The sequence below is a fragment of the Hyaena hyaena genome, unplaced genomic scaffold (genome assembly GCF_003009895.1).
Source record: "Hyaena hyaena isolate Hyena2069 unplaced genomic scaffold, ASM300989v1 scaffold_100, whole genome shotgun sequence".
NCBI classification, from domain to species: Eukaryota; Metazoa; Chordata; class Mammalia; order Carnivora; family Hyaenidae; genus Hyaena; species Hyaena hyaena.
In genome coordinates this window covers 1,626,970-1,647,530 of record NW_024080732.1, presented here as the reverse complement: position 1 = coordinate 1,647,530, position 20,561 = coordinate 1,626,970, and the positions used below count along the sequence as shown (strand labels likewise).

Sequence of the window (20,561 nt, the reverse complement as noted above, 5' to 3'; positions counted from 1 at the left end):
GACAAGTGAAAGTCCCTACAACTCAACCAGAGTTGAGTTTTGGGTGTCTGTGTACACACGCATACACAGGACAGAAGACATAAAAGTATTTGCGGGGAAGGGTTACAAAAGTGAGGTCATACTACTTATATCATGCTGCAGCTTGCTTTCTTCTCCCACTGTAATGGAGGGACACCTTCTCAGGATGTAGAGCTCTTCTTTTTCATATTTGCATAAGGTTTCATAACGTTGGTGGGCATTTAGATAGTTTCCAGTTATTTGAGATTATTTTCAGTGTCACTAAGCAATTTTGTACCCGTATTGTGGTGTTTTTCTGTAGAGTAGATTCTTAAACATTGATTTTCAGTCAAGGGTATAGTATTTTATATGTTGATACACTATCAAATCACTCTTCAAAAAATACTGTTCCAATATACGTTTTTACTAACAGTGTGTAAGAGCGCCTATTTTCCCACACAGTTGCCAACGTTGGATATTATCAGTCTTTCTGCTTTTTTAAAAAATTTGTGTTCATTGTATTACTAATAAGACTGAGTAGCTTTTCAAGTCATCTCTGATTGTTTGCATTCTTTCTGGGATTTGTCTTTGCCCACTTTTGGGTAGATTTTTTTTTTTTTCCTTGTTGATGTTTAGGAATGCTTTATATATTATGGTCACTTGTCTTTTCACTTATAAAAACTCTAGAGACTTTTGTGATTAACTTCATTTTCCTTAATTAGTTTTTGTTTGTATATCTTTATTTTGGTTTGGTTTGTTACATCTACATATTCACTTGGAATAAAGAAAAATGTGGGGTGCCTGGGTGGCTCAGTCGGTTAAGCATCCAACTTCGGCTCAGGTCATGATCTTACCGTTCATGAGTTCGAGCCCTGCATTGGGCTCTGGGCTGACAGCTAGCTCAGATCCTGGAGCCTGCTTCAGATTCTGTGTCTCTCTCTCTCTGACCCTCCCCTACTCATGCTCTCTTCTCAGAAATAAATAAATAAACATTTAAAAAAAAAAAAAGAAAGAAAGAAAAATGTGTTTTTCTCCATACGCTAACGTTCTTATTTTCTTTTTTGAATGCTATATAGAATCTGACATTTTAATTTAATGCATTCATTTTAAAAATAGGTTTGTGAATTTCCCAGATCAGCCGGTGGTGTGGAGAGAAATCAGCATTATTACATCAGCATTAAGGAACGATTCACAGGATAAACAAACCCAATTTTTAAGAAGTAAGAATGGAGTGATAACTTAATGGGTGTATAAATTACCATTTCTGGACTACTAAATTTTATATGGTAACTCACATCTTATTGGTACCCAAATGTATGTTTTGCTCTTGACAACTGAACTCTGTACAAATGGTGTCACTTGGTCCCTTGAGCATTTGCTTAGAAACCTTTAAGCTTCCTTAACGGGTGTAGGTTTATCAGTTAGGCTGGGGAATTGAATATATTTTTTAACAGGTTTAACAGTGATCAGAAAGCATCTATAGATTAAGCATATCTCCACAAAATGGGAGATAAAATTTTAGTGATTTATGACCTCTCTCATTAACCCTCACCCTGTGTTGGTTGCTATAGCCAATCAAAGATTTCAAATTCTGGATAAAAAAAAAAGTAGTTAGTTTAGATCATTTCAGCATAAACAAGTGCATCCTCTTTATCTCAGCCAACAGCAAGCACTATTGTGACCCTTCACATAAGCCATTCTGGGCTCATGGATCCAATAAGGCCTCCAGAGGTTTTAGGGTCATTCAGCGAACATCTGTGTCCAATACCATTTGACCCAAAAGCCTTCTAGGTTATAGGTGAAACTCAGTTATTCTAAATGTAGCATGAAAATGCCTTCCTTCCACTTTACTTCAGGATTTTCTTTCTGAAAGAAATTTTTAAAAGTAAAATGTGTTGTGTACAGGTTTATTTGAAACCCTCCCTGGTCGAGTCCAGTGCGAAATGTTACTAAAGGTAACGGAACAGTGCTTCAACACATTGGAACGATCAGAAATGCTGCTTCTACTTTTGAGACGCTTCCCTGAAACAGTGGTACAGCATGGGGTATGGTTTGTTCCTTTCCTTTTTCTTAAGAGAAAATAAAATTGATGAACACATTCATCAGTTGGGTTAAAAGCAATAGTGTGTATTCTAGAGCAGAAATTCTGAAGAGCACTAGATAAGATTGAATTTAAGGAATCTGTCAGTAAAGCTAAAAGGATGTCACTGTTATCAAACTTTATGAATTTCCAGTAAAAGTTGTCCTGTAAGGAAACAGCCAGCAAGCTGTTTTTTTGCAATTTGTAAAGTACAGTAAAATTTTTTAAAAAATCCTACTCCATGTGGGCAACAACATGTTTGAATTTAAATGAGAGCCATAGTCTGTAGTCTTTCATGTGCTTTTCCCTGATTCCGTGTATCTGTAATAGTTATTAGTGCTGTTGGCAGGCATTGGTAAGTTCAGTATCTCCTGTGCTTCCCAGACCCATTGAGGTAGATATTTCCCACTTTACAGATAAGGAAACCGAATCTTAAATATGTCAGTAACTTCCATAGCCAGTAAGTGGAAGAGTCAGGATTCAAATCACTCACTAACTCTGTTAATTCAGACTCTGTTGTTTACTCTTTCTCATGCTAGTTTTCAAGCTTTGGTCCTAGTTAACCGTTTCTGTACCTCCCTGTACTAGTTGTCTAGGACTCCTAAAACAAAGTACCAGAAAACTGAGTGGCTTAAGACAACAGAAATTTATTCTTTCACAGTTCTGGAGGCTGAAAGTTCAAAAGCAAGGTGTGGGCAGGGAGGTTCTAGGGAAGAATCTTTCCTTCTCTTCCTAGCTTCCATGGGTCACCAGCAATCTTTGTCATTTCTTGGCTTGCAGCTACATCATTCCAGTGTCTGCCTCTGTTGTCACATGGCCATCTTTCCTGTGTGTCTGTTCCTGTGTCTTTATATGGCCTTGTAAGGATTATAGTCATTAGATTTAGGGCCTGCCCTAACCCAGTACTCCCTCATCTTAACTAATTGTGTCTACAAAGACGTTATTTTTTTTATAGGATAAAATATATGTAAGGTCACATTCTCAGTGGAGGTGAACATGAATTTTGGGAGGATGCTATTCAACCCAATGCATTCCTTGATCATTACTCAACTTTTAACTGTTTGTGTTAGGACTATCTTTTACATCGTACTGCCTCTACCTCAGGCATCCTCTAGTGATCCCCAGGAGATAATGCAGATGCCTTGGTGGGTTTTGATAAGCCAACTTTCTACTGTGCTAGGGAATACATAGTAGAGAGTAATGGAAAGGTGGCCTTAAAAGTCAAACAGTTGTGGGTCACCTGGGTGGCTCACCCATTTTAGGCTTCCGACTCTTGATTTCGGCTGGGGTCATGATCTTGTGGTTCTTGTGGGTTCCAGCCCCACATTGGACTCTGTTGACAAGGTGGAGTCTGCTTGGGATTTTCTCTCCCTCTCTCTGGTCCTTCCCTGCTCATGCTGTTTCTCTCTGTCAAAAATTTAAAAATTAAAAAAAGTTGAGCAGCTGCGTCTAGCCTAGGCTGCATGACTGGCTACTCCTGACAACTCTTGAAAGTGATAAGGTTTGTTGACATAATACATCTTGATATAGAGGACAGTTTCTATGTTTTATAGAAAATTTCTGTTATTCTAATAGTTCCAGCGTTTATTTAAAAAAAAAATTTTTTTAAACATTTATTTATTTTTGAGACAGACAGAACACAAGCTGGGGAGGGCCAGAGAGAGAGAGGGAGACACAGAATCTGAAATAGGCTCCAGGCTCAGCTGTTAACACAGAGCCTGGCGTGGAGCTCGAACCCACAGACTGACTGCAAGATCATGACCTGAGTCGAAGTTGGACGTCTAACCAACTGAGCCACTCAGGAGCCCCTTCAGTGTTTCCTTTAAGTTTATCAGAAGTTTCGTTTGCATTTTAATTTTGCTAGTTCAGAGGAGCATAACCAAGACAAAGTAGTTGTTGGTCAGGTGAATTTTGGGTTTCCTTCTGGGCTGTGTTGCTGATGTATCCTTTTGTTTTCTAGTCTTTAAAATGAGAATATTTGTTTCCTGGGGAAGTTTGCATATACAAACTGTTGGTAAATTTAAAAAGCCATTTCTTTATGTAATTCTGACATCTTAAACTGTAACACATTTAAATAACTAGTTGTATTTTAAATCAGGTTGGCCTTGGGGAAGCACTATTAGAGGCTGAAACTATTGAAGAACAAGAATCTCCTGTTAACTGCTTTAGAAAATTATTTGGTAAGAAAAATTGTATTTTTTACTAATTCTTTGCAGTGAGTAGAATATGCTAGAGTATCATTTCAGGGATAAGGTCATTTGTGGAAAGCAAAGGAACTTTTCATATTATGAAATTTAAATTCTAGGGTTTTTTTGGTCCAAAAAGCATTTGATTTCTAAATTTTTATTATATAATATTTGTAGAACCAAATATGAAGCATAATAATAAATATCTCAGTTGTCCCCCAGTGCAAGAACTAGACCATTACCCATAATGTAAAGTCCGCCTGTGTGCTTCCTTGCTCGTGCCGGCCACTCATGCCCCTGTGCAATGTAAATTTTACATAAATGTGCCATAAGGGGTTTGTTCCCCTATATATTTTGGATAATTACATCATGTAAGCTCAAAAATAAATTTTGTTTTTCTCAGAATTGTAGTGTAGACAGCTTAATTGTTTTTTCTTATTTTTCCCCTTCAACAGTTTGTGATGTCCTTCCTCTGATAATTAACAACCATGATGTTCGATTGCCTGCCAATTTATTATATAAATATTTGAACAAAGCAGCTGAATTTTATATCAATTACGTCACTAGGTCCACTCAGATAGAGAGTCAGCACCAAGGTAAGTGAAAATATCCTGCAGTTTTATTTACTGAGACTTTAGTAAGTTGCAGACTCAAAAATCCCTCAGCAATCTGATTATTCTTTGGATACACACCAGTTTGACAGTGTTTCTAAAAGATGGGTCCTAGAAAAAAAAATATTACAGGTAAGAAACGAGACTTTTCTGGAACCAGTTTTACCCTTTGACTGAAAACAGTCAACTTGCTGGACCATGATGTGAGTGCACTGAGCTTCACACATGTACCACAGCTCAAAAGTCATTTTCTGCTGTACCAGTGGCCAGTTGTGGTCTTTAAACAAAGCACATAATGTGTTGGGATTCTGCACTCTTGTCTTTTGAATGGGGATTCTAACTTTTTCTTTCTCTGTCAAGTACCACATACAGAGTAAATAGTAAGATTAATTGTAGGCTACTCTTTTCTCATTTCTCAGGCACCCAAGAATCATCTGATTTAATGTCACCTAGCAAACGGAGCTCTCAGAAGTACATAATAGAAGGGCTGACTGAAAAATCGTCCCAGATTGTGGACCCTTGGGAGAGGTTGTTTAAGATTTTAAATGTTGTTGGAATGAGATGTGAATGGCAGATGGATAAAGGAAGACGGTAAAACATTGTTCATTTCTAGAATTGCTTAGCAAGTCTTCTGATACCATATTCTCAAGATCTTTAAAAACAAAATCACATTCTTAAAAAGCACATAATGCATAAGTATACTTTTGTTTTGCAAATTCTGTAGCCTTGGTATTTATGCAGAAGAGGATGGTTTTTCATTTTATTAAAAAATTTGCGATGAAAGTATGAACTCTTAAGAAGATGTTGAGCTTGAAGCATTCCCTGGTATTCAGAGGAAAGAGTAGCTATTTTACGTAGCTACTATTTGTTGTGTCCATGTCCTAAAATGGCGGTCTGATCACTGCTGTAATTCAGAAGGGGAATTTCATATGCCTACAGCTGCATTTGGCAAATGTAGCACTTCTGTTGGGGCTTTTCTCTAGAACTTTTGCTGTCAAGCTGAGAGTAATTTTGGTCATCCTTCATCTTTCAGAAGCTATGGTGATATTTTGCATAGAATGAAGGATCTCTGCAGATATATGAACAACTTTGATAATGAAGCTCATGCAAAATATAAAAACCAAGTGGTTTATTCCACTATGTTGGTCTTCTTTAAGAATGCATTCCAGTATGTCAACAGCATACAACCATCTCTGTTCCAAGGTTGGTTTAAGAACTTTAAGAGTCTCCCAAAATCCCGGCTTTGGCTAGGATGATGAAAGAAGATGAAAACATTTACCTTAACCTTGTTCTTGGATCCAAATAACTGGAGGGCTTTCTTTTAGTTGTTGGTAGTCTTTATGTAAGTTCATTTTCATTTACAATTTCTGTACTAAAGGATGTAGTGGTACTGTGAAACTAAATACAGATATTCAGTGCCACTGTTTTTAAAAGGAGCAGGTATAGCAAAGTATTGAAATAGATTTCACAAAGACTTTGTAGGAGACAAAAATTTTTTAAGTAGTATGTTTCCATATAAATTCTAAAAAAATGTGAAAAATAGAAAAATAAGATCATGAAATCACCTACCCATCCAATATAATAGCCCTCATTTTTGTGTATTGCTTTATAGCCTTTCATATATTTAGATATTGTTTTGATTTTTGGCTATAACGTATATGTATAATGTATATACATATAATATGTTTTTAGCATTTTTAGCTAATTGTATGATTCCTCTTCGCCATAAAAAATTTGTAGATAAGTAAGAACAAATACAAAGAAAGAACTTTGATTTGTAATCTGTCATTGAGAAAGAACCTTTATTAACAGTTTGGTGCGTACCTGTACAGTCTTTTTCTTATTCTTGTACACTTGTTTGTCTACCTAACTGGGATCACACTGAACATACTTTTTAGTGACCTGTGTTTTCAGACAACAGCTGAGTAGACTTCCACCTGATACTAAGTTTTCTTTCCCTTGCCGCATTTTTAATGTTGGTGTTTTCCCCCCATCCATAGGTCCTAATGCCCCAAGCCAAGTTCCGCTGGTTCTTCTTGAGGATGTATCAAATGTGTATGGTGATGTAGAAATTGATCGTAACAAACATATACATAAAAAGAGGAAACTAGCTGAGGGAAGAGAAAAAACCATGGTAATCCTTTCAGATATGATTATTAACAGATTATATGTTTATGGTTTGCTGTAAATGAGTCTTTGTAAAATACAGCTTTGGAACTGAATTGATAAAACTTAAGTGTTTTCATTATAATTACTGTATAAATCAGTGGTTCTCAACTAAGGTGATTTTGCCTCCCCCCTCCCCCCCCGGGACATATGGCAGTATCTGAGGACATTTTTTTATTTCTACGGTTTGGTGGGAAGAGTTGCTATTAATATTTACCATGTAGAGTCCAGAGATGCTGCTAACCATGCCACAGTAACCAGGACAGGCCCATGATAAGGAGCTGTCCAGCCCAAAAGGCAAATGTTGAAAAACCCTGGTTTAAGTTCTATTTTGACAACATGGCATCAATAAGTGTAAAAAGCAAACCCAAATGAACTGCATTAAACATCTAGACAGGGTGCTATGCTGAGTCCTGACCTTCGAATGGAAAGTGCTTGAAGTGTTCCCCAGCTAGGAAGTAATTACAGCCCAAGGGGACATGTCAGAAAGGTTTCATGAAGGAGGTCAGCATTTGAAATCAGTCTTGAAGGATGTGTAGGTTTTGTCATTTGCAGTTGGGGGGTTGGATTTGTGAAGAGTAGGCAGTTTGCATGAAGATGCGAGAGCCCAGAGAATGTGAAGAACCACTGGTCTTCTGATTAGGCCAGGCAGCAGGCGTGGGTGGGACAGTGATTCTTAAACTTAATTTTAAAGCAGAGTAGGCCTTTCAAGAAAAACTTTAGTGGAGGCCCAGTGGAGATCAGGAGTGCTCTCTAGGTCAGGAGTCAGCAGACTTTCTCTGTAAAGGATCAGGTAATAGTTTAGGCTTTACAGCCTCCGCGGTCTCTGTTGCAGCTATTCAAGTCTGCTGTTACAAGACAAAAAAGCCCAGCAATAGACAATAGTAAACAAATGAAGCGGCCATGTTCCAATAAAACTTTATTTACTAAAGGAGGATTTGGCCTGCAAGTCATAGTTTGCTAATCCTTACTCCAGGTGAAATACCTCAGGGGAGCCCAGAGTTTCACCTACTTCCTGTCCCCTCTCCTCTCTTGCTTTCAGTTCCGTTACCACTTCTTCAGCCCCTAAGTAACATTTATTAGACCTGGATGTGAGGAGATATGTGCCTTAAGATCAGTTTAATCTGGGGGCACCTGGACGGCCCAGTTGGTTGAGCGTCCAGCTTCACTTCAGGTCATGATCTCACAGTTCATGAGTTCAAGCCCTGCGTTGGTTTTATCCAGGTACTTCATGTTAAGACCACAGATACCCTTCCTGCCATGTAGATAATAGGTTGTAATAATACTAGTTTTAGCTAAAAGCAATGACATGTCCCATATAAGTCAGTATAAATAACCTGGCTCTATCAGTCTGTTTCCATCTCCAACACTTCTTCCCTGTCCAAGGCATCCCAGGCTCTCATGCATCATCAGGGTCGTGCTCTGGTCTTCCTGCTTGCCTTCGTGCTCCTTACCATTTCTTCTCTTCCCAGCAGCCTTAGTGATGTTTTAAAGACATGAAGCATACGTCGCTCCCTTGCTTTACCACCTCTATGGTTTCCCATCATGCTCAGAATAAAATCCAAACTCTTCACTTGGCTTCAAAGCAGTTACTGAGCAGGACTTTGCATGCTGCAGACAGGCTGGCCTCCAGTGCTCCTCAGTGCTCTGAGCCCCTTCCTGCCCCTGGGCCTCTGCTGCTGGCTGTGCGCTAGTCTCTTAGCTCTCGGCCTAGATATATGTCCCTCTGCAGCCTCCTCAAAATGCTTGTCCGGTTTTCTCTATTGCTCTCTTTTAATTCTGCATAGCCCTTATTGCTATTGTCCTTGTTTATTCTTTGCTGGTTTGCTGTCTGTGTCCCCTCGTTAGCTCTGTACAAACTCTGTGGGGCCACGGGCATTGTCCATCTTGTGTTGTGGACATCTGGACAGTGCCTAAGCCACAGCTGGTGAATGAGTGAATTCCCACTTTTCCCTCTTAAACTTGGTGTACAGGCCATGGAATAGCTATTTAAACCCTCTGGCCCTCTGGTTCCTCCTGTTTTTCACCTATCGTGTGTCACCTGGCAGGCCCTGCTCTCATACTCTGGCTCTCTAACCAGTCTGAGTTTCCATCTATTTTTATTTTTACTCTCCTAACTGATTTCCTCCTGGTTTTCATTCTATCCCACAGTCTGCCACTCCCCGCCCCCCAGCCGGGGTCTGTATGTGCCATCACAGCAGAGAACATACCTGATGGCCCAAAGCTCAGCTTAGCAACTCATCTTGTCATACTCATAGTGTTTTGTTTCTTTTAATAACCATCAAAAACTTGGGAGATTTCTCACAATAGTATCTGATACACTGGCCCCTGATGCTGGCACATTTTTGGAGCGGGACAGAGGCTGCGCACCTGAGATGGGTGTGCCACACTCCCTGGCTCACATGACATGCCAGATGGCTGGAGCTGGGGGCTGTCCTCTCCTGTGGGCAATAAGTTCTCCACCCGCACACATTTGTTTGTGTTCCCTGCAGTCAGGATTCTTGCTTACAGCATCCCCTCGAAACTTCAGAGGGTACTTCTGCATTTCTAAAGTAATTTCTCTAAATTTTAGGAACTGTTTAGAACTTCATACTATTCCCATCACATCTGAGGTCCCTTTTAAAAGCTCCTGATCTCATTTTGAGTTTGAGTAAAGAAAGGAATGTTTTCTTTAAGTCGCAACACCAGTGGATACCCCGTTCATATCTTGTTAGATTGGCAACGTGTGGCAAGGAGCTGGACCCTAAGGAAATAGGATGCCTCGCAGGTTTTGATTGTGAAAGAGATGTGGGCATGTGTCATTGCTAAGGGAGGATACGAATGTGGCAGCTAAATTGAGTGTGTGGGGAAGGTCCCCAAGTGTCAGGAGTAGCAGGAGGATACTACACTCTGAGAGAGGGGGAGAAAGGTGGGAGGGAAGGACTCGCTTTTTCTCAGATTAGCTTGAGGAATGGAGTTTTTAGCTAAAATATTTGTACATATTTTTAAATGATTATCGTGATGTAAAAATCCGCAGGGAGAATTCAATTTGGGTCATTAAGTTGACAAAATAACCTAGGTGGAATAAAAGAGTCAGGAAATTCTCAGCAAAATATAATTAAATGGAGCTGTTTTACCTTTATTATTTTTTGGCAAAATGTCTGACCATGCTCACTGGCGCTTATAACACTTGCAGTTCTCGGAGACCTCTCTTTTCTTTGGCTAAATATTTCTTGAGATGAAGAGTAAGAAAGGTAGGACTCTGTTGTAAAGTACAGAAGGCATTATTATTCTTAAGCATAAGTAATTCCTGGATGTCACCTTGCATTGGGGGAGCAGAGCCAAAGAGATGAGTGGCCATGGGAGAAGGTATATCTAAGGAACAAAAGTAACTCATTTCTTTCAATTCTTAGGGCATTTGGGCTTTAATTGTATTCCACAACATGACAAACTTATTTGGAAGTAGATTAAGTGATGTCACATATTGGGGGAAAAAAGTAAATTATAAAACAGATGCCACTTAAGCTGTATCTCTGAATGTAAAAATCTAATTTGGGGCTTTTATAACATTGATAATGTTTTTTAACTATTGGAGGTTTTAACGCCACAGCTTTACTTGAAAGCCAACATAAGCTTAGAATTTATCATCAGAAAAACATAAACTTAATTTTTAACGTAAAATTGAATGTATAAGAGTGAAAAGATGGAAAATTTATATTAATTTTTAAAGCTAAATTGTTAAATTCAGAAAATTATACTCAAGATAGTATCCTTTTGTATAAAATGCATATAGTAATCCGAATTGGTGGCAATAAACATAATAACATACTGGTACAGCTGACCCTTGATCAAGGGAGTATGAGGTGCCAACCCCCTGCGCCCTGCACAGTCAGATCTGTGTATAACTCCTGTTCACCTAGAACTTAACTACTAACAGCCTTCTGTTGACCAGAAGCCTTACTGACAGCATAAATAGTTGATTATTCTATATTTGGTATGTTTTATGTAGTATAGACTACATAGTATAGAGTATTCTTAAAGTAAGCTGGAGGAAAGGAAATGCTACTAAGGAACTCATAAGGAGGAGAAAATACATTTACACTTCTGTACTGTAAAAATTTCCTGTATAAACAGATCTGTGTTGCTCAAACCTGTGTTGTTGAAGGGTCACGTGTATGTGACTCAGTTAATCCTTTCTTCACCTTCTCTAAACAGAGTTCAGATGATGAAGACTGTTCAGCAAAAGGAAGGAATCGTCACATCGTAGTCAATAAAGCAGAGCTTGCTAACTCCATTGAAGTGCTAGAAAGCTTTAAGCTGGCCAGGGAGAGCTGGGAGTTGCTCTACTCCCTAGAATTCCTCGACAAGGGTAAGGACATGGTGTTGTATTGGTGCTGTTTAATTTTTATGTAAGGTCACTGTGCTAGAAACAGTATTCTGCTTAAAATAAGACATGGCTAACTAAATTGATTACAGTAGTTTACATGTTTTATAGGATTCTTTTTAGAGCAGGACATCTAATCAGTTATTAACCAAATAACCATTTACCTCTAAGCCTCTACCACGAGTTTTATTTTGAAAGTTTTATTTGAGTGCTCAAGCAAGCGGGGGAGGAACACAGCGATGGAGAGAGAAAATCCCAAGCAGGCTCTGCCCAGCCAGTGTAGAGCTCTGTGAAGAGCTTGAACTCAAATCAGTGAGATCATGACCTGAGCCCAAATCAAGAGCCAGAGGCTTAACTGACTGAGCCACGCGGTACAAGCCCCTACTCTGAGGGTTTATTATAATTAGGGTTGGGGTGCAGTGTCAGGGAGAGTTTTTGGTCTTTTAACATTTGTATTGTGGGCCTCTTTTTCTTGCTGGTCTGTTTGTTTTGTGCTTTTAGTTTCTTTTGTCTCCTGTCTTGTGTCTTCCTTATGATGTGTAGCCAAGCATACAAAAGGTAATGCTATTTTTATCTGCATTAACTCCATTGCCTGAAAAACTCACACTATAGAAAGCTTCTTTTCCTTTGAGAGTAGACGTAAAACTAGGGGAAGTTTTACAGCGATTAAGTATTTCAGGGGCAGCTGGATGGCTCCGTCAGTTAAATGTTGGACTCTTGATTTCTGCCCAGGTCGTGATCTCATAGATCCTGAGTTCAAGCCCCAAATTGGGTTCTGCCATCACCACTCGAAGTCGGCTTGGAATTCTGTCTTGCCCTCTCTCCCTGCCCTTCCCCAACATGTTCACGTGCTCTCTCTTTTTCTGTCAAGTAGACTTTTTTTTTTTTTTTTAAAGTATTTCAACATTACTTAGATATCAGTATCTCTTTGCTAACCAATGTATTTTTACTATAGTTTGGAACCAAGGCCCTTTACTTTCTTTCCGGCCAGTGGACCTTCATCCTTTGGCCCCCTTGCATCACATACGTGTACTTCTTGGTCAGATGTGTCATATCATTTTCATTTTTTCTGATTCAATATGACATCACTTGGTTTCTTCCAATAGCATCAAGAATTGTAAATATGTATGTGACCTTGACCTTTGGAGCGGATTTTTTTGTTGTTGTTATAAATTGACTTTTAAAAAAATGAATAGTGTTGGATCTTTGTTTTCTTAGCTGGGTGAAAATAATATTTTTCTGAGGTGAGCAAAGTTAGTTACAAGATAAATGAGATCATAAGTGAACTACGTTTTAAACAACTCTTGGGATATGGTATGTGCTTAATAATTGTTGGTGCCCAATGAAAATACTGCTTGTGTTTTATATTCTAACTTTACTGTCTAATTCAAATTCTAGACCGTTATTACGGAAATCAAAGTCGATAGTTGCTATCCATTTTTTGGTAGTTTGTCTCTGTTTTGCTGGGTTTGTTTTGTTTTCTGCTTCTGTGTTAACATGTTTTTGGTGAATTTGCTTTTAAATTCTCAGAATTTACAAGAATTTGTTTGGCATGGAAGACAGATACTTGGCTTTGGTTAAGAATCTTCCTCACTGATATGATCATCTATCAGGTAACGTTTTAAGTTCCTGTGTCTGTAAAGGATGATTATTACTGTGAACCTAGTATAGTGTGCAATGTGTGTGTGTTCCTGCTGTAGACAAGTCATGCTCTGAAGACATAACATGTCTTCAGTGGCAGAGGGATTATGGCCCACTTTCATCTCAAAATGACTCCAAAATGACAAGGCTGCATCTTCTGTGTTACCTTTGCAATGTCCAGCCACACCCTTCTATAAAGTAAGATTTTTACTTTTCAGTAAAAGATGAATACTTCCCACCCCTCCTTGTCTGCCCTCTGATGTAGGCCTTCTGCCTGGCTCTCTGTGTGCCTGGAACAGAGAGAGCAAATAATTCCCTAAGGGGTATAGAGCTCCCAGCCTCCACTGTTGAAACAGACAGGGTGCTGCTTCCATCCTGTGTAAAGGAGAAATGGTGTTAATAGTAAAATATTTATAAAAAGTGGTATATCCAAAATGTGCTTTATCCAAAAGCTGGTGTTATTTTTATTTAGTCTTAAGAATTAAGACTGAGGGTGCCTGGCTGGCTCAGTCAGTAGAGCATGTGACTCTTGAACTCGGGGTCGTGAGATCAAGGCCCACTTTGAGTGTAGAGATTACTAAAAAAACCATTAAATAAACCTAAATGGGGAGGGAGGTTGTGCTTGGGTGGCTCAGTTGGTTAAGCATCCAACTTGCACTCAGGTCATGATTTCGCGATTCAGGAGTTTGAGCCCCATGTTGGGCTCTGTGCTTGGTGCCTGGAGTCTCCTTCAGATTCTATGTCTACCTCTCACTCTCCCATCCCCTGCTCCTACACTCTGTCTCTCTCAAAAGAAATAAATAAACATTAAAAAAAAAAAACCAAAAAGGAATTAAGACCAGAGAGAAAACTTTGTACGTGTAAAGTACCTCCGTTGAGAAACTCCATCTTGCTTTAAGTAAGTTGGTTTGATTATTGCTGAGTCTCCTCTTTCCTCCTCAGATGATCAAGCAGAGCTGCCTTATTTGGAGTTGCTTGCTGCTTGCCTAATCAACTGTGGAGATTTATTTAAATGGCAGTGTTTTTTGTTTTCTTATTTCTGAGAGACAGAGAGGCACCGTAAGCAGGGGAGGGTCAGAGAGAGAGGGAGACACAGAATCTGAAACAGGCTCCAGGCTCTGAGCTGTCAGCACAGAGCCCAGGGCTCGTACCTACGAACCATGAGGTCATGACCTGAGCCAAAGTCGGACGCTTAACCGACTGAGCCACCCAGGCGCCCCAAAATGGCAGTGTTTTTCAGCTCCTCGGTGTTATGTCTTTTTTAGGGTCAATACAAAAAAGCAATAGCCAGCCTGCATCATTTAGCAGCTCTCCAGGGATCACTTCCTCAGCCACAGATCACTGGCCAGGGGACCCTGGAGCATCAGAGGGCACTCATCCAGCTAGCAACTTGCCACTTCGCTCTAGGAGAGTACAGAGTGAGTAGTGTGTGCCTTGCATGGGGACCCTCCAATGCGCTCAGCTACCCTGGGGCTTCCTCTTTTTCCTACGGTGGGCTTTTAATACAATGCATGTTTATTTGAAATAGGGTTTTTCTGCCTAGATTTTAATCACCTAATCTGCTGATGAAGATCTTGATTTTGTTTTACTTTGTTTTCTCTTTACTAGCAGCTTTCCTGAAATAGACTTCAGTTCTTTTCAGGTTTTATTTTATTGGAGGATGATTTTTTTTTCCTTTACTTTCTTATCTGGAATCCCGTTAGTGCAGGATCAATCCTGTTGTACTTGGAGAGGAGAGGCATATACTAAGTGGGAAACGGAGGGTTTCCATTTGCTTATCTGAGCCTCAAATTCGCTTTTTACTTGATGATGATACTTTGTGGGGTATTCCAGGAGCAGATATGTGAACAGGTCTGTTTCCTCCATAATTGTGCGCCCCTCCTGCCACAGGGTGGGGGCCCTGTTCTTTACCTTTGAGTGCCTCATAACACCTACCACAGTGGTTTGCACAGCTCTGATACTTAATAAATGTTTGAATTCAGTGATAAGCACATTCTTTATATACATGGGTACTGTATAAATTCACCACCACAACTTAACACACAAACTCTGATTTCTTCTCATCTTTGTATATGTTGATTACTTTGTGAATAGTAACCCCAAAGTAAGTTTTTAAACTTAACGTTTGAAATACAATTTACAGTTCATCATGTAGGAAGAAACAATTAGTATGTAAAATACGTGCATTGAAAATTGAAAATACTTTTCTGCCATCATTTATGTAATTATTAAGTACCTAATGTAAGTTTCAGTGAATTCCTTTTGATAAGTTAAAAGAGAACATATATTTACTCACACAGATATGCATGTATCATATAGAATTAGGCAGTTACTCAGGCACTAATGTTCAGCATAGTATGAGGGAATGTAAAATAAACAGGTAGATTTAATTAAGGTAGGCAAGCTCATTCTCTTTAAGGACTTCCATTAAAGCTGATCGCAGCTAGGCCGACCCTCCTTGGTTTGTAACTTAACTTATTCCCAAATCTCAGCTGCCTTCAGCCCTCTGTCTTCAGCTCAGACCTAGCATGTCCAGATGTGAGTTTCCTTCATTCTCTGGCCCTTAGGTGTACAACCCTCAAATCGTGGTTGACTCTTCCTCTAGCTAATCTTTTTGATTAGTATGAAGCTAATGTCTTTGGTGTAGTGCCTTTTATTTCCTTTACCCACCACCCTAATCCATGGCTCTGAACTGAGTTTTTTGCCTGTAATCTTTTTTTTTATCTCTAAGTTATGGTTGTTGCTTTCTATGATAAGATTGCTGTCATCATTCCACTTAATTGAAATAATTGACTTCCCAGGTGCCCAAAGTTGAGCCATGGGCTGGGGTGGAGAATATAAGCAGGGTGAGGGGAATGTGGAATCCTTGCATTCAGGATGTAGAATTGAGTTACAGAGAAGAGTGAAGGTGTTTATATCAGACAGTTAAAAACCAGATATGAAGTGGCATGCCCCTGACATATGCACAGGAGGCATTCAGAGAAGGGAGTTTTCACCAGGGTCCAAGTAGTCAAGGAAAGATTTACAAAAAAGATTGGCTGGAGGTGGGCACTGAAGGATGATGGCATGTGACTCTGGAGGACACATCCTGGCCCTCCCACTTGGCCACTCTGTAACCTGGGCCAAGTTACCTCACCATGCTGTCTGACTCCAGTGTTCAGGTTTTTAATTCCTGAGCTATTGAGCTCTTGAAGCTAGAGCTTCACGACCCTGTGGCCGTGAGTGGTTCTGGACGTGCCAACTGATCCTCTCAGTTGGCTGTGGCTTACCACAGCCAGAGCCCCCAGGTTGGTACTGCCAGCTCTGAGCAGCCCTACAGCTATTTTCTGAATGTGCCAAGACATGAAAAAGGTAGAGCGGCATGGGTTTCACACTGTACTTCCTCATCTGTAGATTGAGGATAATGACAGGGTTGTCATGCTCCCTAAATGGAATCTAGTTGTTATCATTAGAATTTGGACAGGTAGACCGTAGGTGATGGCTTACTCTCTGTGGATGGAGACCGGCCACTCAGTGTGGCACTTAAGGCTTCCCTCAGCCACCAGCACTGCTTCCGACCAGTTTCCTAAGTGTATTTCCTAAGCCACGCCCTCCTCCACCGCTTAAACAATACCCAGCCCTTTCCCACATCTTTCTCCTCTGAAACGGTTTTTTTCTCTTTTCCACATTTCAACTCATTCCCACTTTAAGGCTTGAGTGAAGGTAACCCCTCCTGAACCGTTACCAGCTAGTTTAGCTTGTGTGTATTGCTCCTCCATTTTACATTATGCTCTACATCATAGCATTTAGTCCACTGCTCTGTGTCCCATTTTGTTGACTTTTCTCTTCATTGAGGTATTAAATATCTTTAAGGCAGGGATATTCTTCCTTCCGATGCCACTGTGCTGTTAAACACATTGGTAGTTTAGGTAATACTTGACTAATTTTTAGTTTTTGTTCTTTTGTTTTAACAGCAAAAAAGGAGTTACTATTCTCTCAAAAGTCTAGTACCCTGTATTTAATCTTAGTTACTTTTTCTACATTTTCTGTTGAGTAAACAGTGATGTTCCCATAAAGAGTCTTGAGGGGCGCCTGGGGCTCAGTCGGTTAAGTGTCTGACTTCAGCTCAGGTCATGATCTTGAGGTTTGTGAGTTCAAGCCCCACATTGGGCTCTGTGCTGACAGCTCAGAGCCTGGAGCCTGCGTCAGATTCTGTGTCTCCCTCTCTTTCTGCCCCTCCCCTACTCGTGCTGTCTCACTCTCTCTCTCAGAAATAAAATTAAAACATTTTAAAAAATAAAAATAAATTTAAAAGAGACTGGAGGCCATGCTGTAGACCTCTGTGTGCACACATTGCCCAGTTGTATGCTACAAGTACATTAGTTGTTATGTTGATTTACTTTCAGTGAGAAAATGTCAGATCAGTACCTTTTCATCTGATCTTCTTTAGATGACATGTGAAAAAGTCCTTGATTTGATGTGCTACATGGTACTACCCATTCAAGATGGAGGCAAATCACAGGAAGAACCCTCAAAAATAAAGCCCAAATTTAGAAAAGGTACAGTGACAAGTTTTACTCTTATTTTGTAAAAATGGCTTTACCCAAGGCTGGAAAATTCTTTACAACTCCCGATGAGGTAATGTATGATCTGCAGGGTTTGACAGACTGTATAAAAAGTTAATCCCTTGCCAAGCTTGTCCTTGGCACTGATTTCATAAACAGCTGCAAATCTGTGTTTCTTCCAAAGTTCTCTTCACTTCCTGAGTTTGTTATCTCTGAAGAATATCTGACAATTCCTTTTCCTATCTTTAGCAATTCTTGGAAAAGTTGCAGATGATTAGTTAAGAAGTGTCTACTGGCATATCCCTCTTAGGCTGTTTTGAGCTTCACCTCAACTAGCATATTGATTGTAAAATTAAATAAATTTAGTTGTAATGCTTATATAAGAAAGGAAGAAAGATTCACTATCTTGGTTCTAAGTTTCCATATTAGAAGTTAGAAAAAGAGGGGCGCCTGGGTGGCTCATTCAGTTAAGCGTCCAGCTCTTGATTTTGGCTTAGGTCATGACCTCACCATTTGTTAGTTCAAGCCCTGCATCAGGATGTGCTGACAGAACAGAGCCTGCTTGGGTTTCTCCCTCTGCCCCTTGCCCACCTGTGTTCTCGTTCTCTCTCTCTCTCTCTCTCAAAAATAAATAAATAAACTTAAAAAAAAATTAAAAAGGGAATTTAGAAAAAGATAAGCCAGTTAAGCCCAAAGAAAGTAGAAGACAGAAAATAATGAAAAGGGGAGAAATCAATGCAATAGAAAATGAGATAGAGGAAATAAAGCTAAAAGTTGGGGTTTTTGGAAAAAAAATAAAATCGATAAACTCCTAACAAGATTGATCAGGAAGAAAGCACAAATTACCAGTAGCAGGAATGTCACTACAGATCCTACTGAAATCAAAAGGACATTAAGAGAATAAATTATTTATTAGACTTTACATCAGTAAATTCAACAACTTAATGAAATGGAAAAATTTGTGAAAAACACAAAACTGACAAAGATGAAACTGAAAATATGAATGTTCCTACATCTATCAAAAAATTATATTTGTTATCAAAACTTTCCCACAATACTCCAGATCTAAATGGCTTCATTGATGAAGTCAAGCACTTAGGAAGAAGTAACACCAACCCTACTCCATTCAATTTTTAAGGCCAACATAACCCAAACAGCAAAAAATATTAGCTAATAGAATACATTAGCATATAAAAAGGGTAATACATATGACCAAGTATACTGGGAATGCAAAGGTGGTTTAACATAGGAAAATTGGTCCCTTTAATATATTAAAGGATAAAGAGCATATAATTTTTTTAATAGATGCAGATAGAAACCCATCTATAAGCATTTATGCAGTATGTTTGCATTTATCATTCATGATTTATAAAACATCTTAGCAAACTAGAAACAGATGTTTCTAGTTTCAACATCTTACTTAACTGTGAACTATCAAGTGCTTTCCCCAACATCAGCAACAATATATAGTATCTATCTCCTCTTACCACTTCAGTATACTAGAGATTCTAGCCAGCAAATTGGGCAAGAAAAGGAAAGGTATAAAGGTTGAAAAATAGCTATTTTCATTCACAGATAAGACTGCGTTTTATTTGCAGCTATGTATGTGGCTATGTTAGAAAAGCCTAAGGAGGGGTGGTATCTTGGTGGCTCAGTCAGTTAAGTGTCTGACTCTAGATTTCGGCTCAGGTCATGATCTTACACTAGGTGAGACGAGCCCTGAATTGGGCTCTGCACTAATTGCTTAGAACCTGCTTGGGATTCTGTCTCTCCGTGTGTCTGCCCCTCTCCCACCCTTTCTTTCTCTCAGAGTAACTAAACTTAAAACAAAAAAAGAAAGGGGTACCTGGGTGGCTCAGTCGGTTAAGCGTCTGACTTTGGCTCAGGTCATCATCTCACAGTTCGTGGGTTTGAGTCCCTAGTCGAGCTCTGTGCTGACAGCTAGCTCGGAGCCTGGAACCTGTTTCGGATTCTGTCTGTCTGTCTCTCTCTGACCCTCCCCTGTTGACACTGTGTCTCTCTCTCTCAGAAATAAATTTAAAAAAAAAAAAAAAAGGAAGGAAAGGAAAGCTTAAGAATCTCCAAATAGAATAATATTAAAAAACTTAAAATGCTTAGGGATAAATTTGTTGAAAAGTGAGCAAAATCATGTTCATAGATCAGAAGACTCCTATGTTTTAGGGTTCCACTTCTCAGATGTGTCTACAGATTCAGTGCAATCCTAGTCAAAATCCCAACAGACTTTTTTTTTGGTTGGTTTTTTGGCTGAAACTGATGAACTTGATTTTTTTTTTATTTTTATTTTTTTTAGTTTATTTTGAGAGAAGGGGAGGGGGGTGGGGGGGAAGAGAGAAAGAGAGAGAGAGAGAGAGAGAGAGAATTCCAAGCAGGCTCTGCACTGCCAGCACAGAGCCTGATGTGGGGCTCATGAGATCATGACCTGAGGCGAAACCAAGAAACCAAGAGCTAGATGTTCAACTAAATGTGCCACCCAGGTGCCCCCAGACTTGATTCCAAAATCTATATGGATGTGCAATCTAGAATAGCCGAAACCGTTTTAAAAAAGACTTACAAAACTGGGCAACTTACCCTCCCTGATAGGAAGACTTTTAATTTTAAGTAAAGCTACAGTTATCCAGACATTATTGGCAGAAAAATGGAGAATCCAGAAGAGACCCACACAGATATGGCCAGTTGATTCTTAGTGAAGGCACCAGAGTAATTCTTTGGAGAAAGGAAAGTTGAGATGCAGCTGAGACTAAATGGAAAAGTTAAAAAGAGAACATTTTTTTATGAGGAAAGGTCTTTGCAACTAGTAGGCAGATTTATTAGGACACTAAAAATTTCCTAGAAGACAAAAGAATGACAGTTTTGATCATTATTGAAGTTCTTTAAGGTACATGGGAGATTTAAAAAAAGACCCCTTCAAGATTAAGTGTCTCTGTGAAACAGAAGCAGATCTGGTGGGTAAGA

The 20,561-nt window shown here is 39.4% G+C and overlaps 1 protein-coding gene across 3 annotated transcripts in view; it reads left to right on the top strand.

Moving 5' to 3' along the window:
- The window catches only part of INTS10 (integrator complex subunit 10), a 31,821-nt gene that overhangs the window by 1,221 nt on the left and 10,039 nt on the right, over positions 1–20,561 (top strand). For 2 of the 3 annotated variants that reach the window (XM_039235604.1, XM_039235603.1), the window contains exons 3-13: positions 1,114–1,217; positions 1,903–2,042; positions 4,176–4,257; positions 4,719–4,859; positions 5,294–5,465; positions 5,908–6,077; positions 6,875–7,008; positions 11,235–11,388; positions 12,934–13,016; positions 14,310–14,462; positions 17,474–17,582. In XM_039235604.1, the coding sequence (XP_039091535.1) occupies positions 1,114–1,217; positions 1,903–2,042; positions 4,176–4,257; positions 4,719–4,859; positions 5,294–5,465; positions 5,908–6,077; positions 6,875–7,008; positions 11,235–11,388; positions 12,934–13,016; positions 14,310–14,462; positions 17,474–17,582 (1,442 nt within the window). The remainder of the gene's footprint in view (positions 1–1,113; positions 1,218–1,902; positions 2,043–4,175; positions 4,258–4,718; positions 4,860–5,293; positions 5,466–5,907; positions 6,078–6,874; positions 7,009–11,234; positions 11,389–12,933; positions 13,017–14,309; positions 14,463–17,473; positions 17,583–20,561) is intronic. The other variant, XM_039235605.1, reaches the window with a different exon arrangement.